The following is a 25,912-nucleotide window of genomic DNA, read 5'->3' as shown; positions in this document are numbered from 1 at the left end:
AAAGAGCAGAAGAGGCTGCAAAGAAATGTAAAAAAAAAACACATAAGAAAACTCATAGGGGTACAAATCACACGAGGCCCTCCAAACACTTACCTAATGGCACAAACACAGTGGTGGTGGTGGTGGTGGTGGTGGTGGTGGTGGTGGTGGTGGCAAAGAGCAGAAGAGGCTGCAAAGAAATGTAAAAAAAAAACACATAAGAAAACTCATAGGGGTACAAATCACACGAGGCCCTCCAAACACTTACCTAATGGCACAAACACAGTGGTGGTGGTGGTGGTGGTGGTGGTGGTGGTGGTGGTGGTGGCAAAGAGCAGAAGAGGCTGCAAAGAAATGTAAAAAAAAAACACATAAGAAAACTCATAGGGGTACAAATCACACGAGGCCCTCCAAACACTTACCTAATGGCACAAACACAGTGGTGGTGGTGGTGGTGGTGTTAAAGAGCAGAAGAGGCTGCAAAGAAATGTAAAAAAAAAACACATAAGAAAACGCATAGGGGTACAAATCACACGAGGCCCTCCAAACACTTACCTAATGTCACAAACACAGTGGTGGTGGTGGTGGTGGTGGTGTAATCCTTTATAGGCAAAAGGAGGCTGCAAACATTAAACATACATGAGAAATCGCATGACCTACATACGTGCACATAATAAATTACAGTTATCAGGAAAGCAAAAATGGTGTCTTTGGAAGCTGGGAAGGTAAGGGGGCAGGTTTAGATGCCAAATCTAGACTGCACACCTTTAACAAACATGAGAAAACACATGTCCAAACCACATGCACATGGGGCCAACTGCCAATGATTAAAAGACACTTGAGGGGTTCCCAAGCTATTGTGGGTTGGAGGGGATTCACCATAGACAACTTAAGCACACCCAAGATAAGTACAAATTGTCTCCTTCCTTTTTTTTGGGAGAGAGAGATACAATTGTCTTACCTCCAGATAATGTAGGTTGTGGGTCACAGGGTCTTGCTAGCACATAAGAAACATCGATCTATAACATCCAGCAGCCATATTGGCCATGTGCTCCTTTTATAGCTGGCTCACAGGTGTGATAATTAGCGGCCGTTTCTATATATATCTGCGCATTCGCGAATTTGCGCGTTCAAAATGGAGGACGATATCCCAGACGCATTAGATGGTGCAATGCTGGCATTTATTGGTGCCTTGTTTGAGGAGGCCCTGGCACAGGAGGCAGCAGAAGGTGGGGAAGCTGCAGCAGCAGCAGCAGCAGCACCTTCAGCAGCAGCACCTCCAGTCCGTGTGCCCTTACCTCGCCAGCCACGCATTTTTGCTCCAAGGATCTATTTGGACAAGCTGCGGGATTCTGATGTCAGGAGGAAGTTCCGGCTCGAGCGAGGAACTATTCTACACCTCTACCAGCTCATAGCAGAGAAAATTGACCCGGACACACAGCGCGGCCATGCGGTGCCCGGCATGGCCAGATTGCTGGCCACTTTGTATATTTTAGGGCGTGGCAGCTTCCAAGCCACTTCGGGAAGTATCATGGGCATTAGCCAGCCCACAGTTTCAAGGGTGTTCATGTTGGTCATTAATGCCATAGTGGATATAGTGCCCAATTTTATCCACTGGCCACAGAATGAAAATGAGTGGAATGAAGTCAAGTTGGGTTTCTACCGGCGGGCACACATGCCGCAAATCCTAGGGGCAATCGATGGCACCCACATAGCCATTAGGCCCCCAAGGAGCCACGAAAGTGAATACCGGAACCGCAAGCAGTACCACTCTGTGAACGTCCAATTAGTGTGTGACGCCAAACAGCGCATCATGAGTGTCAACACTGGTCACCCAGGGTCGTGCCATGATTCCAGTATGTTAAGAACAAGTACTCTGTACGAGGTGTTTGAAAGTGGACAAATGCCCGAAGGGTGGCTTATTGGTAAAGTATTTTGTCTTAACAACATAAACTGTAAGATTACATAGACATAGGAATAAGCTACATCGGTGTACACCCTGATTTAAGCAAAGCCTACCTAAAATGGATGTGTTATTAGTTGTCAGGCTGTTCACACACAACCAGATCAGCAGCTTAGCAGCTCACAAAAGAAAGATTTGCAAAGTTGTCTTTGAGTCCAATGAAGGTGGTTAACCAATGTGTAAATGGTGTCCTCTAGCCACCCAAAGAAAACCTACAAATGATTCCAATGGTATTGCCATATCCCCAAAGTACTTTGCATAAGTGAGTCAATATTGGTTTCCTCACTCTAGTTGCAGATATATTCCAGAAGTAAGACCTAGGCTAATGTAATAGGAACAGAATAGGGGCCAAGTTGTAACTTGCAAGAGAAACCCACCACTTTGTGTGTCCTTTTTCCCATTTGTATTAGTGATTTAGGCAGTTAGACAGAGTTGAGATGTTTCATATGATTTTTTGCAAACAGACGAGCAGGTTGTTTAGTAAAATGCCTAATTGTCTCCCATTTTGAGGAGTCATCTAAAGTCACATGATATGAATAACTAATGTATATTTTTCTTATTTTTCAGGGGATGCTGGTTACCCGCAGCTGACGTGGCTGATGGCTCCAATCAGGTACCCCCAGGGCCCAGCAGAGAGGAATTACAACAGGGCCTTGCGGAGAAGCCGGAGTATCATTGAGTTGACCATAGGTCTTCTCAAGTCCCGGTTTCTCTGCTTGGCCCGGCCTGGGGGTGAACTCCTGTACTCTCCTACAAAGGCTTCCAAGATCATCCTGGCGTGCTGCGTGTTGCACAACATGTGCGTTGCCCGGGATGATTCTTGGGAGCTGACGGAGGAGAGGGAGCCAGAGGTCCGTCAGCCGGCGGCCCCCAGGCGGCGGAGCACCGCTGCCGGTATGGCCACCCGGAATACCCTGGTTGCTAGCCACTTTACATGTAAGTACTGTAACCGGTCAAGATAGGGCATGTGTATTAATTAGCTAGTTAGCAGAGGTGCCACTCACAGGGAGACAGAGGGTGATTATCATCTGCCAATGACACTTGCCATTGTAGATAAAGTGTAGTCAACATTGGTAAAATTGTGTTACTTGAGCAAAAACATGCACCTCTAACCATAAACATGTTGGTATTGTGAATAGTGTAAAGGGCTGAGAAGAGCTGGCAGGTGTTTATTTGTGTCTATGCCACCTGTGTAGTTATTGATAACATGAACGGCTGCTTGGTATCTTATGGTGTTGTAATTTTCCAGAACATCAACATCTTGGAATCATGGCACGTACCATGGGAAGCCTGTGGTGATGGGCTGTCTGGCGTCACAGGTGTGTATTCAAATGTTTACATTAATGATTTCTGGTTTGTGTAAGTTGGCATAAAATGTGTTATTTCACTCGTGATGTCGAAATTAAATGAAGTTCAGAATGAAGCAAACAGGCATTAAGATGTGATTTTCATAATGAAATGTCTTATCCTTTGTTTTATTTTTCCAGGAGTGGTACTGCTTGCGGGTGTAGGTGGTAGAAACCCACCTTGATGGACTCCACTCATTTTCTTTTGTGGTCAGTGGATATTTGGTAAGGCACATGGCCAATGACCAACATGAACACCCTGGAACTTCGAAAGTGGCTTGGAAGCTGCCCAGCAACCTTGCCATGCCTGTCCCCTATGAGCTGGTAGAGGTGCAGAATGGATTCTGAACTCTGCCGGAAGTTGTGGAAGACATCAGAATCCCGTAGCCATGGAGCAAAGATCGTGGTCTGGCGCTGTAAAGGCACACGGACTGGAGAGTGACAATATTCTTTTGCTGCATCCCTCCTTCTGCTGTCATTCTCAAATAAATAAATACATTAGAATTGAACATGTGTTTTTTTGTTTTGTGTGGGTGCCTACAGACAAAAGGGCCATCCACACTGTAAGATTTAGAGAAGACTTTATCCTTCCGATTGACATTTTCTATGTAGTGCAAGGGCCTGCCTGATTGCATCCAAATTGAAAGTGTTGAGGTTTGAGCTTCTATTATATGGTTTGGTTAAGTCTACAGGAAAAAGTCTAGACAAATTGTTAGTGTATGGCCCATTAAGCTGCCAAGGCCGGAGTTTTGCACTTTGCATGCTGCTTGTACTGGTGATGTGAGGGGTTGTAATGTAGAGTAGGGATGTGACAGTGTTGTGTTGAGGTGTGAGGCAAATGTAGTGTTGGACTATGAGGGCCTGTGTTGTTGAAATATGGAGAGAGTCCAATATCAGACACCTATGTTTATTGGTCAAGAAATTGTAAGAACCATGGTAAATATGTAAAGAATTGCATCTCGATAAAACTAGGACCACACTCATAAAATCAAAATTGTGTTGTTTCCATTGATGTGCTTGAAATTTGGGTAGGACACCCCCCTCCCCCCCCAAATTCAAGATAGTTTAAAAAAAGTGTTTAAAAAAATGAGAGTGAAAAGAGATCCCAAGTGTAGTGATGTGATTTGAACCCATGACGTTGTGAACTGCAGTGAAGTTGCAAAGCACTTAGCTATTGTGCAGAATAAAGCTGTATGGTGGAAAAAATGGAGTGTGTTAAGGCTAAAAAGCACATATAGCTAAAGAACTAAACATTGTATGGAATGTGGGAAGAAGACCATGGTAAAATTGTGAGGTTTCATCTTGCCCTGAAGTAGGGTAGGGGTTTGGTCACTTGCCTTTGGTACTTTCCTTCATAAGATCGATTCGACACACAGACAAGATCAAAAAAACACTTAAAATGGTGTAAGCTTGCAAGCGCTTCTGAGTGTAACATTATTTAGCAATATATATGATGTAATCCGTTCCATTTTAGCAATATAAACAAAAAAAGAAAATAAAAAAAGTAGGTGGAGATGGTAAGCCTCGAACCTACAGCAGAGGGAGATGAATTACAGACATGTGATGTGTGCACTAATCCACTAGCCCACATCGCTATGTGAAACTGCTATAAGCAGGAAGACATAAGTTTGCGAATTGGCGAAGCCGCGATCGTAAGTGAATCCCGCTGACGGCGGAATTCATTATTGCTGTTTTACTCGCCAATTCGCCGCAGCGCCAGTTAATTGATTTGAACGCGGCGAAACTGAAACACGTCATAGATGTTTGAAGCTGCAGTTTCTTTAAATCCGGCCCCCCGTGTTGGTCTATCTCATAAAATCCCAATACAATACATTTACGTTTTTGGTTGTAACATGAAAACATTTGGAAAATTTCAAGGGGTATGAATACTTTTTCAAGGCACTGTATATAAATGTTTTATACTCTTATTAAACCTTGCACATTTTAAATACGACTTTATAAAATGTGTGCACTGTATAAACCTTATTTTTTTTCAAAAACCCTATGGGGTAGATGTTAATGGGGTTAAATAAAGAGATCTAACCAGTATTCAGAGGTAGGAACAATCTATTGTGGGCATTTGCTAGAATACTGGAAAATGTCTATCGATATTAATAATCTGGGGTAGGATATATAAAGTCAAGCACAGACTTTATGAAGTCTATGGTGCTAGTTTTTTTTTTTTTAAGACTGATAATGGGAATGTACCAGCTTCACGATAAATGTATACCAACATTCATCTATGGGCCAATCATACACTTTACTAAGTTTCCTGATGATGCATCTTACCTGCGACTTCTATAATACTTCAATAAGCATGCCAGCCCGACCACAGAAGCAACTGCGATACCGATACCCAGCCCCCTGGATATCTGATGTCTTTTATCTGTAAAGATGATGAAGTAGCTCAGGATAAAGCAGAAGTCTATTATGTACATATTTATAAATTTAATGAACATTAGTTCTGCTTAAAGGCACTTTAACCACTTCAGCTACAAAAGATTTAGCCCCTTCATGGCAAGGCCATTTTTTGAGATACGGCACTGCATTATTTTAACTGACAATTGCGCGATCCTGCGGCGCTGTACCCAAATAAAATGTAGGTCCCCCCCCCACAAATAGAGCTTTCTTTTGGTGGTATTTGATCACCTCTGCGTTTTTATTTTTTGTGCAATAAACAAAAAAAGACCAACAATTTGTAAAACTTTCTGCTTAAAATATGTCCAATAAAAAAAATGTAAAACAAATTTCTTCATCAATTTAGGCCAATATGTTTTCTGCTACATGTTTTTAGAAAAAGAATCCTCAGTAAGCATATATTGATTGGTTTGCACAAAGGTTATAGCATCTACAAAATATGGGACATATTCATGGAGTTTTTTTTTTTTTTTTACTAGTAATGGCATCAATCAGGGACTTATAGCAGGACTGCGTTATTGCGGCGGACAAATCTGACACTACTTTTTGTGCTTCAAAAATATATAATAATGATGAATGGTGAATCTGAAAAACGGTGATCAGGTAAAAATGAGTCCCGTGCTGTATAAAAGGGTCACCCAGGGTTCCGCCACCTCTGTGATTCCACTCACCTTCAGCCAAATAACTCACCCCACAATATGGCCCACCATCAACATGGTTAAGGCAAACAGCGCTGTATGACAAGCAATCACAGTACTCCCACTTCCAATATTAACTCCTTGGCCAGCTCCTCCTCTCCCATTGGTACTCCATAGCTTCATCCTGCATCTCCAGAGCCAAGAGTCGCGTGCCTGGGAAGATCAGCCCAGTGTCCTAATCCAGCAGAAGTAGCAGAGTGAAAGCATTTTTACCTGATCACCGTTTTTTCAGATTCACCATTCATCATTATTATATATTTTTAAAGCACAAGAAATTGGATGTGGACTATTCATTTATGTATATTTATTTATACATTCATGCACATTATTTAATTAGGTGGTTTGATTACTTTAAATCAATTATGATCACTGAAATTTGATCACATTTTGTTTTTTTTGAATATTCATTCATTTATTGATATTTTCACCTGTTGCAATTTGATCACATGTTGTATTTATTGAATATTAATTCATCAATTTATTGATATTTTTACCTGTTGCACAAGCTTTTTGCGCAGATAGTGTTTCTTGATTTACCCTTTACTTTAAATATTTTATTATATCTTTTTGGAGGAGACGCCGGATCCACATGCTGGCCGAATGGCTGACTCTCCGGCCCCTAGATGCCAAAAAGCTGCAAAGGAGACAAAGCCTGCTGCAACCCACCTCATGGAGAAGGAGACATGCTTGGCCAGTCCATCACCTTTACCCTCAGCTTCTTTAGCAAGGCAGTGGTTGTCTTGGAGGTGTGTTTGGGGTCGTTATCATGTTGGAATACTGAGCTGGGGCCCAGTCTCCAAATGGAGGGGATCATGCTCTGCTTCAGTATGTCACAGTACATGTTGGCATTCATGGTTCCTTCAATGAACTGTAGCTCCCCAGTGCCGGCAGTACTCACGCAGCCCCAAACCATGACATTCCCACCACCATGCTTGAATGTAGGCAAGACAAACTTGTCTTTGCACTCCGAGTCCTCACCTGGTTGCCGCCACACACGCTTGACACCATCTAAACCAAATAAGTTTATCTTGGTCTCATCAGACCACAGGACATGGTTCCAGTAGTCCATGCCCTTAGTCTGCTTGTCTTCAGCAAACTGTTTGTGGGCTTTCTTGTTGTCTTCAGCAAATTGTTTGTGGGCTTTCTTGTGCATCATCTTTAGAAGAGGCTTCCTTCTGGGATGACAGCCAAGCAGACCAATTTGATGCAGTGTGCAGCGTATGGTCTGAGCACTGACAAGCTGACCCCCCACCTCTTCAACCTCTGAGTCTGCAGCAATTCTGGCAGCACTCATATGTCTCTTTCCCAAAGACAACCTCTGGATATGACGCTGAGCAGGTGCACTCAACTTCTTTGGTGGACCATGGCGAGGCCTGTTCTGAGTGGAACCTGTCCTGTTAAACTGCTGTATGGTCTTGGCACCATGCTGCAGCTCAGAGTCTTGGCAATCTTCTTATAGCCTAGGCCATCTTTATGTAGAGCAACAATTCTTTTTTTCAGATCCTCTGAGAGTTCTTTGCCATGTGGTGCCATGTTGAACTTCAAGTGACCAGTATGAGAGAGTGAGAGCGATAAAACCAAATGTAACACACCTGCTCCCCATTCACACCTGAGACCTTGTAACACTAACGAGTCACATGACACCGGGGAGAGAAACTGGCTAATTGGGCCCAATTTGGACATTTTTACTTAGGGGTGTACTCACTTTTGTTACCAGTGGTTTAGACATTAATGGCTGTGTGTTGAGTTATTTTGAGGGGACAGCAAATGTGCACTGTTATACAAGCTGTACACTCACTACTTTACATTGTAGCAAAGTGTCATTTCTCCCTTCACCTTCCAGGATGGCAACATATGAGAGATGAGAGGCCCCTCCCTACAGGAAACACAATCAGATCACAGATGTTAAAAGGCCCCACCCTTCCCCTTGTCCCTCAGTATTGATTGTGTTTTCATCCTACAGCAAAACATTTGTTTTTTTCTCTGACCAGAAAACAGTCTATGTTGGATGGTACCCCTGTAAGCCAGGTTTGGTCATTCCAAGTGAAGGTTCCTCCCTACCTGCTGCCTCCTCAGGCTTCTTACAGGTTGCTCAAAGATCCAGGCAGTCGGCCCCATAAGCTAGGAAGGGGCCCTCCATGCCTGAAGCCTGCTACTCAGCAGGGGTCTCCTACGGTCCTCCAGGGCTTTCAGCGTGTTGGAATTTTTAAAGCCTCATCTTGAAACCTGGAACTTCTGGTTGTTCGCTGGAGGGCGGAGCATGCGCAGCGCTTCCCGGAAGAGGGAAGCAAGCATGGAGGAGACGCCGGATCCACATGGCAGCCGAATGGCAGACTCTCCGGCCCCTAGATGCCAAAAAGCTGCAAAGGAGACAAAGCCTTCCGCAACCCACCTCATGGAGAAGGAGAAGGGAAGATCGGTTCAGGGGGCTACAGGGAAAGGCAGGTCGTATCCCGGTAAGTGCCATTTTCCTTGCCGTTTGGGGATAGCACCAGTGTTTAGCCTAGGCCTGGTAGCCAATCGTTCGGGCAAAAAAGAGTGAATTGTTTGTTTCTTCTCCTATTTTTGCAGAAGTCTCAACAGGGACCCAGGAGGCCTCTGTCAGACCACCCCCTGCTTCAGCTAGCTCTAGCACCTCTAAAAAATATGGCAATTGCGGGGAAAGATTGTCTAAATCTTATACTAAGCCTTTTTGTCATACTTGTATTAAAAAATTGGCAGGGCAAGAGGCTTCAGATTTAATGAAGGATTTCCTTAAGTCTATACAGGAAGAAATGCTTGCCACTATCCAGTCTTTCCGTACTGCAGTGGCTACCCCTCAGGTAGCAGAATCAGTTAATTCTATCCCTAAGGAGGGCCTTTCTTCTCAAGAAAGTGTCCTTTCCAAAGCAGGGCCATCTATCTTCTTGCCAGGTTCACAGCCTCTTTCCCCTGCTCAGGCAAGGGAAGAGGAGGACCTGGCAGAGGTAGAAAGCCAGGCTAAGTCCCAGCCTAGCTCAGAAGAGGAGTTAGATATGGACATGGATAGTGAAATAGAAGAAACTAGGTTAAATAGGAACCTGTTTGCTCTAGAGGATCTAGAAGGACTCCTGCATGCGGTCTATGCTACAGAGGATATTCCAGAACCACCAAAAGAAACTTCAGTACAGGACAAAATGTATAACAATTTAGGCAAAAGCCATTCTAGAGTATTGCCTATTCACCAATCCTTGAAAAATGTAATCCTTTAAGAGTGGCAGTTTCCGGAAAAAGCTCTGTCTAGACCTAAGGTTTGGAAGAGTAAATATCCCTTCAAAGAAGAGGAGCTGGAAAGATTTGTAAAGAATCCCAAATTAGATGCTCCCCTGTCCCAGGTGACAAAGAAATCCGACCTTTCCTTTGAGGATACAGGGAACATTAGAGATGTCATGGACCGTAAGTCAGAATCTCTACTAAGGAAAGCCTGGGGCGCCAATTCATCTACCATGACTACAGCACTAGCAGCAACCTGTATTGCTAGAAATACAGACTTCTGGATAGGGAAGCTTACAAAGCATATTTCACTGAATAAAGGGTCCCAGGACCTGCTACATTCCCCAGCTGTAATTGCGAAGGTTGTTGCTTATCTTGCAGATACAGCAGTTGAGTCTGTAATAGCCTCTGCAAAAACTGCGGCTCTCATTATTTCTGCTAGGAGGGCTATCTGGGTGAAAGCTTGGAAGGTGACCTCACTTATAAAGCAAAACTATGTGAGTTACCCTTTGAAGGGTCCCTATTGTTTGGTTCAGGCCTGGACGAAGCTTTGTCCAGATCCTCGGAGAAGGGGAAGAAGTTCCCTGTCAAGCCCAAAAGGGATAGAGTAAGAAAATGTTTTTTTCGTGGCCCCCAGGAAAAAAGCCATCAAAGGCCCTATAAAGAGCCAATTAAAAGGGGGAGGGGGGCCTGGGAAGAGGAAGGCAAAAAAGTAATTTGCTCTTCCCATCCCCAGGTTTAAACACTAAAAATGTTAAGTGACGCCAGAGTCAAAGTGGGGGGCAGGCTGTCTCAGTTTGTTTCCCAGTGGGAAAAGATTACAGCCAGTCCATACATTCTCCACCTCATGCTACCAGCTACAATTCTCATCCCTGCCCACACCAGAGGTGAGCTTGACTTATCCGTCAAAGGATGTACTAAAAAGGAGAGCCCTTTTGTGGGAAATTCAGAAACTAGCAGATCAATTGGTGATAGTTCCTGAGCCAGAAAATCAACTTTACCTAGGCTTTTATTCCCATGTGTTTGTAGTTCCCAAACCCTCGGGAAGATACCGCCTTATCATAAATCTCAGGAACCTAAACAGGTTCCTCGTTTACAATAGATTCTCGATAGAGAACATCTATACAGTCAGGAAAAACCTACTAAAAGGCGTTTTTATGACTACTTTGGATTTCAGGGATGCCTACCTGCATGTTCCAATTCATCAGGAACACCAGGCCTTCCTGAGATTTGCGGTGGTCTCCGAGGAGGGGACTGCACATTGGCAGTTCAGAGCACTTCCCTTTGGACTAACAGCCAGCCCAAGGATTTTTACGAAAATACTGGCAGAGCCAGTGGCCTATGTTCACCTACAGGGCTTAGCCTTAATCCCGTACCTGGACGACCCGCTGATATTTGGTCAATCAGCAGACCAAGTGAGTTCAAACACCCAAAAAGTATTAACAGTCCTGCAGAGACTAGGCTGGCTAATCAACATGGAAAAATCTTCCCTGAAGCCCGCTTACGTTCAGACCTATTTAGGGTACCAGATAGACTCTAGGGTGCAAAAGCTTTTCCTCCCAGGGGATAAGGTGGAGAAGATGGTCTCTTCCGTGAGGGTCTTGATTTCTGTCTCCTCATGCTCCAGGAGAGAAGTCCTGAGAGTCCTGGGGCTTATTTCAGCCAGCATTCCAGCAGTAGAGTGGGCTCAGCTACACTCGAGAGACCTTCAATTTTTCCACCTTTCCTCCTGGGACAAAAGGATAGAGTCCCTGGACGAAAAGGTAATCCTCATCCCTCAGGTCAAAACTTCCCTGGAGTGGTGGACGATACCATGCAATCTGAGAAAAGGCAGACCTTGGGGTCAGTGGAAACCCTTGAGGGTCACCAAGGATGCGAGCATGTGCGGATGGGGAGCTCATTTAGGAGGAGCCCAAGCTCAAGGAATCTGGGACAATCACGTAGCCCAAGCCTCTTCCAACTTCAGAGAACTCAGAGCAGTAGGCGAAGCCCTAAAAACCTTCTAGATTTCCATTTCAGGCAGGGAAATTCAGGTTTGCTCAGACAATGCTACAACGGTAGCCTACCTGAATTACCAAGGGGGGACCAGGTCCAGGGGCCTGTTAAAGTTAGCTCAGGAAATCCTAAGCTGGGCTGAAGGGATGGTGATCTCACTGTCAGCCATCCATATAAAAGGGGAAAACAACAAGGAAGCAGATTTCCTCAGTCGCCATACGATAAGACAAACAGAGTGGGAGTTAAACCCCGGGGTATTTCAGACTCTAGTCCAAAAATTTGGCTGGCCAGTCAACAAACAGAAAGGTAAAATAATTATTTTCCCTTTCACTGGAAAAAGGGATGTTAGGTTTGGATGCCTTGGCACAGACATGGCAGTTCAAGTTAGCTTCTGCCTTTCCCCCTCTAACTCTTGTTCCGTGAGTTTTACAGAAGCTCAGTCGTTCCCCGGGCCTTCGTCTCCTCCTGATTGCACCTTGGTGGCCAAAGAGGACATGGTTTGCAACCTTGAAGACGTTATCGGTAGCATCTCCTTGGAAACTTCCAGATCTTCCAGACCTGTTGTTGCAGGGACCAGTTTGTCACCCCAGACCGCAATTTTTCCAGTTGAAGGCTTGGTTAGTGAGCACCAAATCCTAAAAGGTAAGGGTTGCTCAGATAGAGTAATAGACACACTCTTTCTGAGCAGGAAGCCAGTAATGAAAAAATTTACTTGAAAGTTTGGAAAACTTTTTGTACCTGGCATAGACAGAAGGAAGTTTCTTCTGCCTCCGTCCCCATAGTTTTGAAATTTTTTCAAGAAGGGGTAGATAAGGGTGTGGCGTTTAACACCCTTAGGGTACAAATAGCAGTTCTTTCAGTCTTTTTAGACACAAGGCTTGCCAAAGAGCCTTTGATTAAGAGATTTTTATTGGCCAGGGATAGAGCTACCCCTTTCACGAATGAGGAAGTTTTCTTCAGTGTTGTCACATGAAAAGATATAATAAAATATTTACAAAAATGTGAGGGGTGCACTCACTTTTGTGAGATACTGTATATACATGATCCTGCACACAATGGACACCCTTGCCCTGTATCATTAAAACTGCTATAGGGCGGTTGTGAATTGGTTAACAATTAATACCATTTAAATTAGTTTAAAATAGTGATTGAACCTGATTTTGTTTCAGTAATGATTATGTTGGTGTAATAATAAAGCTCATGTAGCTCTGTACTTAATGAGGTCTGTCTTAATTTAGGTGGAACACTTGGGGATGGAAATAAGCCAAGCACAGGGGTGATTTAAACTTTTGTCAAGATGTGATAGCATGGGCAGGTGATCGATCTTCCTAATGGAGACATCAGGACTCTATTAGAACCCCAATGTCTCCCCTGCCCTCTACTGCAGCTAATTAAGCACAGATTGTACTTGATTAGCTGCTACTGTTGCCAAGAAATGATAGCTCTGAACCGGGAAGTGATGTAATACATATGGCTTCTGGGTTCAATAGTTACCTCCTGCTCTCAATGTTAAAGTAGTTAATGATAGAGATGTCCCGAATTGTTCGCCGGCGAACAGTTCCCGGCGAACTTCGCATATGCGATGTTCGGTCCGCCTCCTATACATCATCATTGAGGCAAACTTTGACCCTGAACATCACAGTCAGCAGACACATTCCAGGCCAATCAGCATACCTCCCTCCCACCTCCTATAAATAAGCAAGGGCAGCATCCATTTTAGATAATTTCTGTGTTACTGAGAGCAGGGAAAGTGCTGGTGCTGCTGCTGCTGTTAATAGTTAGGGACAGTTAGTCAGTGTTCCCGGTCTTGTTAGCCAGTGTTCTTGGTACACTCCTGCTGTAAGGACAGCACCCCAAAAAGCCCTTCCTAGGGCTGGTATTTGAGGTTTTTTTTGGATATATATATATATATATATATATATATATATATATATATATATATATATAAGATGCTAAATCCAGATGCTAAATCCAAAGAAATTTTTATTATTTTTTTTTTTTTTTAATTTTTCCAATCATTGTCTCTCTATCAAAAAGGACAATTTTTAATAACTTTTTTTGTGTGATTTAGTGTCTGGGTGGGGGGGGGGGGGGGGTCTAAAAAGTGTACCTGTGAAGTTTCAGCTCTGTAGCATGTCCAGAACCAGAAAAAAAAATAGAATTAGGGTTAGGGCTAGGGTTAGGGTTAGGGTTAGGGTTAGGGCTAGGGTTAGGGTCAGGGCTAAGGTTAGGGTTATTTTAAGTGCTTAGGGTTAGAGGGTTAGAGTTAGAGGGGTAGGGGTAGGGCTACTAACTCTAACCCTAAGTATCTCACCGTAACCCTAACCCTAGCCCCTAACACTAAACCTAACCCTAACCCTCTAACCATAACCCTAACCCTCTAACCTTAACCCTAACTCTCTAAGCCTAGCCATAAAAATAACCCTAGCCCTAACCCTAACCCTAACCCTAGCCCTAAGCCTAACCCTAGCCCTAACCCTAATTCGTATTTTTTTCTGGTTCCGGACATGCTACAGAGCTGAAACTTCACAGGTACACTTTTTAGACCCCCCAGATGCTAAATCCAAAGAAATTTTTTTTTTTATTTTTTTTTTATTTTTTCCAATAATTGGCTCTTTATCAAAAAATTACAGTTTTTAAGAACTTTTTTTGTGTGATCCCTCTCCGGCATGCCACAGTCCAGGTGTTTGTCCCCTTGAAACAACTTTTCCATTACTATTGTGGCCAGAAAGAGTCCCTGTGGGTTTTAAAATTCGCCTGCCTATTAAAGTCTATGGCGGTTCGCAATGTTCGCCGGTTCGCGAACATTCGCCGATGTTCGCGTTCGCCGTTCGCGAACGGCGAATTTTATGTTTGCGACATCACTAGTTAATGACAGTCCCATGTTTCCTGGAGGAATGGAAAAGCTTGAGAATCACTGTTGGCACTGGTGTCGGAGGGCCCAACTTCAAAGCCCCAAAAAATTGATCAGGCCCAGGCACCCAGATCACTTTTACCTGAATGCCCATCCCTGGCTCTAAAAACTCATACAAAGCCTGCATTAACCTCTTAAAGCAGCGCTCCACCCAAAAGGGGAAGCTCCGCTTTTTTGCTTCCTCCCCCTACAGTGCCATGTTTGGCACCTTTTCGGGGGGTAGGGGGGCCACCTGTCCCCACTTCCTCTGGAAGTTCGGCCCCCCTCCCCCTTCATCCACCGCCGGGCCATTCATAAAGCAGTAGGGAACCAGGCTGTGAAGTTGCAAGGCTTTACTGCTGGTTTCCCTCACAAGGAAAGGCGGTGGCAGAACCTGAGAGCAGATTAAAAAATCGACTGGGGTGCCGACATTGCGGGATTCCTGGACAGGTAGGTGTCCTAAAATTTAAAGTCAGCAACTACAGTATTTGTAGTGCTGGTTTTTATTTTTTTTGGCAGGGGGGCTGGAGCTCCGCATTAATTACCAGGATGTTTATAAACCTACCTCGTGACGAAACACCCTACGCATTTCGTCACAGAAGGACGTCATCCTGGGGTCCCGTCGGGGCTTACGTCATTGTTGGCCAAGAGTCCCGGAAGTGCGGGTGTTTTTCTATGTGCTGACCAGGGAGAGATACAATGTGCTTTATTCTACCCTAATGTGAGTGTAATTTCATTATTATAATAAATGTTTTTTGAAATTTACACTACGTGGAGCATCCTTTTGTCTTTGAGCTTGAAAACACAGATTCTCTTGCCGGATGCCTTCCCTTACAGTCTAGTGAAAAGTCTGCAGGAATACCATCTCAAGGCCCTGGCAGGGTAATCAGTAAAAAAGTGCTACTGGCCTCCTATAAAAAGAGGTCCAATACTGCTATTAAGCAGGCATTTGTTACACCCAAGGTGGCAGTGTTTCTGATGGTCTGCTGCACATGGTGGTGGATGTGGGCTGCGTGAAACTCTGATTGCAAACCATATATGATGTAGCACCTTCGAGCTCAAAAATATTTTATTTGGAACTCTTGATATTGTAGCTCCTGAAGTATATATGTATGCTTTATTTGCTTATATTTTCAAATGTTTGGCATGTCTACCTTGTGGTGATATCACACAGTAGAGTTGCTGCTTTGTATAGCATGTGTCTTCGTTTGTTACGATCTATCATTTTTAAGCGTGTTTTTTTTCCCTCTGATAAATATTTCATGTCCACCTGTGCAGTGTGGAAAGTGTGTAGAAACTCTAAGAGTGGGCATTCATACTTCTAAATTGTTAGGCAAGTGAGACAATTAATAGTGATGGACGAACATCGGACGGGGCGGTTCCCGAACGCGATCCGCAAACTTTCTCAAATGTTTGAGAACCGCAAGTTTGCGGCAGACCCCATTCACTTTAATGGCAGACGAACATTAAAAACCTCCAGGTCATATTTTCAGCCACAAAATACTAACTAGCTGTGCACACATAGTCCCACAACATGGACACTGACATACCAGAAGTATTGCTATTGGAAAAGTTGCCATAAAAATATATATATATTTTTTTTTAGGCAAAAAGTTTTTTTTTTTTTTTAATCTAAATCAGCCAGAACTGACAGCAGCCAGTAAATACATGTCAAATACATATAGGGTCCATTCACACGTCGTAAGATGGGTCCGGATCCGTTCCACAATTTAGTGGAACGTTTATAGACCCATTGATTTTCAATGCCAGTCTGAAAAATTAGGCATTCACAGGATAAAGAAGTGTCGGCCAGTACAGGCCCCAAAAATTAGCCAACAGGCGTTTCTCCTGACAGCAAAGAACCTTGTATTCTGTGGCTGGAGGTACATTAGGCATTCACAGGATACAGAAGTAAGTTTCGACCAGTACAGGCCCCAAAAATTAGCCCACAGACGTTGTATTCTGTGGCTGGAGGTTGCTGTGTGGAGCAGGGACAGACTGAATAGTGACACAAGTCGCTAGCTAATAGGTCCACAAAAGTATTTTGTCAGTGTAGGGAGAGGTTGCTGTGTGGAGCTGGGACAGACTGTAGCAATTAGGCATTCAACAGACATAAAAGGCCTTTTATGCCGCTGTATTTACCTAAGACAGGGACATAGTTACATAGTTACATAGTTAGTGAGGTTCAACCTATGATGTGTGTGTGTGTTTGCTTTTAACCGTACATTGTATACCCCTGTATGTTGTGGTCTTTAAGGTGTCCATCTAATAGTTTTTTGAAACTATCAATGCTCCCTGCTGATACGACTGCTTGTGGAAGAGAATTCCACATCCTTACCGCTCTTACAGTGAAGAACCCCTTACGCACTTTAAGGTTAAACCGCCTTTTAACCATTGTTATGGGTGGTGGTGGATATTTGTGGCCTGTCATGAGGAATTTGAATCAAACATGGTTTACTGGTCACATGTGTTGAATTCCTCCGAGATCCATGTCTCATTCATTTTAAGAAATGTGAGGTAGTCAACACTGTCGGGAGCTAGGCGAGTGAGCTTATCGGTCACAATCCCTCCTGCTGCGCTGAACGTCCTTTCGGACAGGACACTGGATGAGGGGCAAGCCAACAGTTACACTGAAAATTGTGCAAGCTCTGGCCAGAGGTCAAGCCCTCCCACCCAGTAGTCCAGGGGTTCATCACTTCTAAGAGCGTCCACATCGGGCGTTAACCTGATGTAGTCGGACACCTGTCAGTCTATGCGTTCCCTGATGCTAGAGCCTTTGCAGCCCACGCATAAGTCGCTGTAAGCCCAACACTCACCTAGGGACGATCCGCTGGACGGATGGAAAATAGGGTTTCCATCCGTCCAGATTTGATGGATCGGATGTCAGCGGACATGTCTCCGCTGACATCCGATGCCCCATAGACATGCATGGGGGTACCGTTTAGATCCGCAAAAAAAACAGACAGGCGGCTCTGAGCGTTCCATCTGTGTGAAAGGGGCCTAAGAAGGCACCTGGACTCCCATCACCGAGCCCAGTGGTAGCAATGCCCTCAGAACCCACAAAGCCAAACACGGGCAGGGAAGGTATATAACTTTTACTGCCCACTGGGTGAACCTTCTAACGGCCGTCAAGCATGTAACCTGTGGCAACCGTGTAGATTTGGTTTTACTGCCATGGATTGCATGCAGGCCTGCCTCTTCTTCTCCTCCTCCTACTCCATCCTCCCTCTCCTCCTTGGCTGACTCCTCCTTTTCCGCTGCTACCATTTCTTTCGCTGCGCCGCCCAAGATCCCCAGAACCTATTCGACATGCCAGGTGAGACGTTGCCATGCAGTGCTGCGTCTGTTTTCCCTGGAAGCCAAGAGCCACACTGGTCCTGCACTCCTTTCAGCTTTGCATTCACAGGCAGATCAGTGGCTAACACCGCTCAATTTGACAGTTGGTATGGTAAAGGGGTGTGCGACAATGGTGCCAATCTGCTGAGCACGCTGAAACAGGGCAAAATTACACACGTGCCATGCATGGCACACGTCCTGAACTTGGTCGTGCAGCGATTTGCTGTCAAATACCCTGGGGTCCAGGACAGGAAAATCTCGGCCCATTTCAGAAGATCTTACACAGCCATGGCTCGCCTTGCTGATATTTAGCGGCGACACAACCTGCCCGTCAGACATCTTATTTGTGACTGCCTGACGCGATGGAACTCAACCTTGTATATGCTTGATAGGCTGCTCCAGCAGAAACTTGCATTTAATGACTACCTGTATGAACTCTGCGGCAGGACAGGTTCTGGGGAGCTTGGTTTTTTTTTACCACGCCAATGGCTGCTCATGCACGACACATGCAGACTTCTACGGCCATTTGATGAGATCACCAAACTGGTCAGTCGCAGCCAGGGCGCCATCAGTTACATCGTACCTTATGCCTTCTTTCTGGAGCGTGCATTGCGTTGTGTCATTGATCAAGCAGTCGAGGAGCAGCAGTGGAAGATGAGGAAGTCGCAATGCTGGATGAATATAGAAAGCATATTATAGTGGATTTGTATTGTGCAGCATTGTGACTGGTGAGCGGTTCTGCAGCAATACTACAAAGAGTGAAAAACGCAATTAGAAAGAAGTATAGACCAGTGGCCTCCCCAAAATGACAGACTGAAGCGGGGGTGTTATATAACAATATACTTTCAGAATAGTGTATTTGGGTACTGCATACATTTTGCCTCTGCCTCATTGACGTCACCTTCCCTACCTCTAACATTAGAGATCTCGGAGTAGGCAGCAACAGCGGGGACCAACCTCCTTTGGCTGATCTGGGTACTGTCGTCAGACTGCTGTTGCTACCTCCTCTTCCTGATCCGATGCCAAGAATGGCTGCGCATCGTAAATGTCTTGTGATGGATCAGAAAAGAATTCCTGTGACTCAAGCGAAGGGTATATGGTGTTAGTGGTGGTGTCTTTGGGGGTGCACACAGCAGAGAGTGAAGAGAGTGCAGATAGAGAGGATGAGGAGGGTGCAGAAGAGGAAGGCTGAGTGAGCCACTCAACCAAGTCTGGTGCGTCCTTTGACGTAATTGAACGCACCTTCTGCAACTTCCCACTTTGGCTCCGGCCTGGTGCTCTTGCCCTACCCCTACCACCCCTGCAGAAGGGCCTGCCTCTTCCTCTGCCTGCCATTTTTTAAATGACCCTGTGACAAAAGTCTCTAGAGAAACGCAGTATATGTGGAAGAAGGTATATAACACCCCACTTCAATCTGCCGTTTTGGGGGGCCACTGGTTTATCACACCAGTTATGAAAAATATTTTCTAGTAACTTTTGTCACAGTGTGTAGCAGAGTTAACACAGCGAAAGAGGCAAAATTTCTGCAGTACCCAAATACACTATAATATGCTTTCTATATTAGAAAGTATATTATAAGTGTATTACACCCCTATATACTGCACACCAAACAATTACATAGTTATATAGTTACATAGTAGGTGAGGTTGAATAAAGACAATAGTCCATCCAGTTCAACCTGTGTAGGTGTGTGTGGCTGTAATCATCTCACATACCCCTGAATGCTCTGATCCTTGAGATGTACGTCTAAGAGTCTTTTGAAGGCCACGATACTTCCCGCAGAAACCACCTCTTGTGGTAGAGAATTCCACAATCTTGTAGCCCTAACAGTAAAGAACCCCCCACTTTGCCTGAGGTTAAAACGCTTCTCCTCTAATCGCATTGTATGCCCTTGAGTCCTCATGCAATCCCTTCAACTGAATAGCTGTTTTTCTATGCTGAGATCACCATTGAGATATTTATAAATTGCTATCATGTCCCATCTCAGGCGTCTCTTCTCCAGGGAGAATAAATCAAGCGATTGCAGACGCTCTTCATAATTAAGGTCCTCCAATCCCCTAATTAGTTTAGTTGCCCTTCTCTGGACTCTCTCCAGCTCCAACACATCCCTCCTGAGGACTGGCGACCAGAACTGGACAGAATACTAGAGATGTGGTCGGACCAGAGTTTTATAAAGTGGAAGGATTATAGTCTAATCTCTGGAATACATCCCTTTCTTTATGCATGCTAATATTCTGCTGGCTTTGGCAGCTGCCGCTTGACATTGCATGCTATTGCCTAGTCTATCATCTACCAAGACTCCCAGATCTTTCTCCATTTTTGATTCCCCCCCTAACGTGTATTGTGCTTTTATGTTTTTAGTCCCCAAGTGCAAAACCTTACACTTCTCCACATTAAACCTCATTTGCCATGTCGTTGCCCACTCTGTTATTTTGTCCAGGTCATTCTGTAGGATATCCGCTTCATGCTGTGCAGTTATTGCCCTGCCCAATTTTGTGTCATCTGCAAAAACTGATATCGAACTACTGATCCTGTCCTCAATGCTGTTTATGAATAAATTGAATAAGGTTGGTCCCAGGACTGAGCCTTGGGGGACCCTGCTTACCACCTCAGACCAGTCTGAGTATGCGCTGTTTATTACCACCCTTTGGACACGCCCTTTTAGCCAGTTCCGTATCCAAGAGCAAACCCTGCTGTCAATACCTTATTTTATAAATTAAGCGCTTGTGGGGAACTGTATCAAACGCCTTAGCGAAATCCAAGTACACCACATCCACTGGTCTGCCCTTATCTAGCTCACAGCTCACCTCCTCGTAGAATGAAAAGAGATTGGTTTGACAGGAACGCCCATTTGTAAACCCGTGCTGATTACTGCTGATGATGTTGTTGTCTTTAGCAAACTCTACGATATAGTCCCTTATCATCCCCTCCAGAAGTTTACATACTATCGATGTCAAACTGACTGGCCTATAATTTCTCGGGATATGCCTCTGCCTCTTTTTGAATATCGGTATCACGTTAGCTTTCCTCCAATCCCCTGGTACATTTCCTGTCATAATACTGTCAGCAAAGATCAGGAACAGTGATCTAGATATAATCTTACTGAGTTCTTTGAGTACTCTTGGATGTACGCCATCCGGGCATGGTGATGATATTTGTGTTAATTTTATCCAGCCTTTCCCTGATTTCACCCTCTGTTAGCCATAGCGGAAAGACCTGTGTATTACTACTAACCATATAGTCATGGTCCGTGTAACCCTCCTTTTCCTGTGTAAAGACTGACGAGAAAAAAGCGTTCAGCACGGTTGCTTTTTCAGTGTCCTCTGTAACCATCCTCCCATCGTTAATTATGTGTGCAATATGCTCTGCCCTAGCTTTTTTGCTGTTGATATATTTAAATAATTTCTTTGGGTTCTTTTTACTATCCTCCGCTATTTGTCTCTCAAAGCTGATTTTAGCCATTTTGATTTCGTATTTACTTTTCTTATTTGCCTCCTTGTATTGCTCGAAAGCTGATACTGTGCCCTCTGATTTATATTTCTTGAAGGCCATTTTTTTTCCCCTAATAAGTTTTTTAACGTTACGGTTTAGCCAGCCAGGTTTGGCTTTGTCTCTTCTAAATTTATTTCCCATAGGAATGCACTGCAAGATGCATTTGTTTAAGATGTTCCTAAAGCATTCCCATTTTTCCTCCGTGGTCAGTGGTCCCAGAGTTTGGTCCCAGTTTACCCTTTCCATCAATGAGCACAATTTTGGAAAGTTTGCCTTTCTGAAGTTTAGGGTTCTTATGTTCCCCACTTGCCTTGTTATATTGTTATTTACACTAAATGTGATCATCCTTTGATCGCTAGAGCCCAGGTTGTCCTGGACAACTACCTCCAAGATTAGGTCTGGGTCATTAGTGATCAATAGATCCAGGACTGCATTTTCTCTAGTAGGAGAATACACCAACTGTGACATATAGTTGTCCTGTAAGGTTTCCGTGAATAGACGGGCCTTCTGTGAGTGTGCAGTCCCCTCTTCCCAGTCAATGTCGGGATAATTGAAGTCCCCCAATATGATGACTGATCCCAGTTTTGCCACTTTACCCAACAGTGATATAAATTCCAGCTATACCTCCTCCCTTTGTTTGGGTGGCCTATAGCAAACCCCCACAATTACTTTTCCCTTTTCTTCTTCCCTATGGAGTTCTACCCACACTGATTCTAACTCCATACTCATCCCTTCCGTAATATCACTCCTCTCTATTACCCTTACATTGTTCTTGAAATAGAGACATACCCCTCCCCCTCTTTTTCCTACCCTGTCCTTCTGGTACACCGAATACCCTTGGATATTGGCCAGCCAGTCATGTGAGGGGTCGAACCAAGTTTCCGTTATTCCTACAAGGTCTATGTCTTCCTCATGTACTAACATTTCCAACTCATCCATTTTATTAGCTATGCTCCTGGCATTAGCATATACCCCTCTTAGTTTTGTGGAAGTTGATCGTGAATGGTGATTATGTTTATTCCTGTTTGGTCTGAGGTTTTCCCGCACAGACCCCCCAAATTACGTTATGGAACTACTGTCTCTCCTGACTCTACTACTGCCTTCTTTCCTTTGTTCCCCCCTGACTGACTCTACTTCTGAGCCCTCCACCCCGTCTCCTAATTTAAAAGCCCCTCCAACTTGGTGGCCATCTTTCTCCCCAAAAGAGCTGTACCGTCCCCATTAAGGTGCAGCCCATCCTTACTAAAGAGCCGGTAGGCGACTGAAAAGTCAGCCCGGTTCTCCATGAACCCAAACCCCTCCTTCCTACACCAATTCCTCAGCCAGTTGTTAAGTGCCCACATGCACCATGACCGCTGGGTCATCCCCAGCCCCGCCCAATAATCTGTCTACCCGATTCGCGATGTGCCGAACTCGAGCGCCCGGTAAACAACATACTGTCTGGCTACCGCAATCTTTGACAGATTGCCCTCTCTGTCCTCTTGATGATTGAATCCCCAACTACCAATTCCTCAGCCAGTTGTTAAGTTCCCTAAGCTCCTTCTGCCTCTCCTGTGTGGCTCGAGGTACAGGCAGTATTTCAGAGAAAACCACCTTGGAGGTCCTATTCCTCAATCTATTACCTAAGTCCCTGAAATCATTCTTTAGGTTCCTCCACCTTCCTTTTACTTGGTCATTAGTGCCTCTGTCCTCTTGATGATTGAGTCCCCAACTACCACAACCTGTCTAACCTTTCCTGAGTCTTGGACCCCCTTCTTCCTGGAGCCGCCACTCCCCTGGCAGCTGGGGGAGGGCACCTGCTACAGCACTGCCACCCCTGAGCTGATATCCCCCTCAACCTGCAACTTGGCAAATTTGTTAGGGTGTACCAACTCAGGACTGGCCTCCCTGACCCTCATCCCTCTACCCTTCCTAAAGGTCACCCAGCTGCCTACCTCTGATGCCTGCGTCTCCTCTACTCCTCCCTCCTCTATGCCAGCACCTGCCAGCGCCTGATGGGTAATGTCCAAGCTCCTTTCCAGGTTGTTGATGCTACGCAGTGTTGCCACTATGTTTTCTAGATCCAGGATCTGGGCTTCCAGAGCAACAAGTCTCACACATCCTGCACAGCAATATTCACCCTTGATTGGTTCATCAAGGAATGCATACATGGAGCAAGAAGTGCACTGAGTGGCATCCGCAATCCTGTCGGACATTATTACCCACTACTCTATGGGGATAATGGTAACGACCTGCTATTCCTTACCTACACTACCTCTATCTCCCCTGGTACTAAACCTGGGGTACTCACCAGTCGCTAAGATACTCACCAGTCGCTAAGATATTCACCAGTCGCAAAGATACTTACCAGTCTTCCTGGGTACTCAGTCGCAGAGCACGCTCAGTCAGTCACGGTCGGTCGCAGGGCACCGTCAGTTGCAGGGCACCGTCAGCCTCAGGGCACCATCAGCCTCAGGGCACCGTCAGGCACCGTCAGTCGCGGGGCACAGTTAGTCGCGGGGCACAGTCAGTCGAGGGGCACAGTCAGTCGCATATCGCTATCAGTCACAGAGCACGGTCAGTCACAGAGCACGGTCAGTCACAGGTCACTAACAGTCGCAGAGCAGGTCAGTCAGTCCAGATTGCTATCAGTCGCAGAGCACGGTCAGTCAGTCACAGACCGCTAACAGTCGCAGAGCACGATCAGTCACAGATCGCTATCAGTCGCAGAGCACGGTCGGTCAGTCACAGATCGTAGATAACAGATTACTATCATCACAGAGCACGGTCAGTTACATATCGCTATCAGTTGCAGAGCATGGTCAGTCACAGGTCGCTAACAGTCGCAGAGCAGGTCAGTCAGTCCAGATTGCTATCAGTCGCAGAGCACGGTCAGTCAGTCACAGATCGCTAACAGTCACAGATCGCTATCAGTCGCAGATCGCTATATGGTCAGTCAGTCCCAGGTCGCTATCGGTCACAGAGCAGTCACACAGCTATCGGTCACAGACCACAGTCACACAGCTATCAGTCGCAGCGCACGGTCATTTGCAGAGCACGGTCAGTCACAGAACAATAGTACAGGCGGTCCCCGGGTTACAGACATCCGACTTACACACCACTCCTACTTACAAACTGAGAGAGACAACAGGAAGTGAGAGGGAATCTCCCCCTAGGAAGGGAAATTGACTCCTGTAAGAGTTATCATGGGAAAAAGGTGTCTCCACTGAAGCTTTATCACCAATCATTGTTTCCCCAACAACCCAACATTTTCAAAATCCAGTTGTCATAGGGACAGAAAATGAGGTGAAATCTTCTGAACAGGGGTACAGACAGCAAACAACTGGTACAGGGGTGGTAACCCTTCCCTATACTATCCAAAAAACTTAAAAATGATTATTTTGGCAGGTGCTAAACTTAAAAAATTGACCTGTTCTGACTTACAAACAAATTCGACTTCAGAACAAACCTACAGTCCCCATCTTGTTTGTAACCCAGGGACCGCCTGTACACCTATACCAGTCCTTTAAAGGACTTTTGTGGACCTATTACCGAGCAATTTGTGTCACTAACAATCTGTCCCTGCTCCCCACAGCATCCTCTCCCTACACTGACAAAAAGCAGAATGTAAAATGGCCGCCAGGTCAGGTCAATTTATAAGGTAGGGGGTATGTCCATGTGCTGAAATGTCTCAATTGGCTGTCCTGTATCACCTGACGGATGTGTCATGGGTCAAAGTTCTTCACAATGTAAAAGAATATGGTGGCCGCGAACATCGCCATATCCTCGCATGATCGGCGGACAGCGAACGAGCAAAGTTCTCCGCGAACCGACCGCCGGGCGAACCGCAAGGCCATCTCTAAAAATTAATATGCTATAAATGTGTTCTAGCTGTGTATATAGCGGTTTGCCTGGAGTTTGTCATTCATCAGTTCAGATTTTACATCTGCTATTTTCTTGAAGCGAAACTCTAAGCACAGTCTTCTATGGATTACTCACCCAGATGTACTATTAGTGGCTCTTTCAAGCTGCTGTGCTCCACTTGGCAGTAGACACTTTCCTGTTCTATCGAATTTGTAGTTATCAACACTGTTATCTGGTAAGTCCCATCTCCATTGGGTAGAGTCACAGTGGATATCGCATCCTCCATTTTGTTCTCCTTCCACAAACTTACGTTGATTGGCTTTGGATAGAAGCCGGTCACCATACAGATGACCTCTATTTCAAATTTTTCATACTTCTTTGTTATGTAGACCTGTGGCTGGACTGCAATATATGGAGGAAAGTTTAGCAGAAGGTTGATTAGGGGCACATATATAATGGTTAACAGGGGAATGATATTTGCGCTTAAGACAGAAAAATACTAAGACAATATAAAATATATGTACACAAGGCTGCTAGCTCAATAGGAAGATCACAGTCCATATAAAGTAGTAGATGTATATTAGGAGCTGCGCCAGACATATATTAAACAATCTATCACAGTAATACAGTCCATGAACAATCTAATGGAGTAGAACTGCAGGTAGAGAGTAATGCACTTACATAGTAGACATCATATAACAGCATCAATGGATAAACC

General features: G+C 44.9%; 1 protein-coding gene across 1 annotated transcript in view; it reads right to left on the bottom strand.

The window, feature by feature from the left end:
- The window catches only part of LOC309560276 (antigen-presenting glycoprotein CD1d-like), a 165,776-nt gene that overhangs the window by 21,574 nt on the left and 118,290 nt on the right, over positions 1 to 25,912 (bottom strand). Inside the window, exons 4-5 of the mRNA XM_082263870.1 lie at positions 25,330 to 25,596; positions 5,578 to 5,674 (exon numbers count right to left, since the gene is read on the bottom strand). Of these exons, the coding sequence (XP_082119996.1) occupies positions 5,578 to 5,674; positions 25,330 to 25,596 (364 nt within the window). The remainder of the gene's footprint in view (positions 1 to 5,577; positions 5,675 to 25,329; positions 25,597 to 25,912) is intronic.

Source organism: Pelophylax lessonae, assembly GCF_965119305.1.
Source record: "Pelophylax lessonae genome assembly, chromosome: 7".
In the NCBI taxonomy this organism is placed as follows: Eukaryota; Metazoa; Chordata; class Amphibia; order Anura; family Ranidae; genus Pelophylax; species Pelophylax lessonae.
This window is presented reverse-complemented; position numbering and strand designations above follow the sequence as displayed.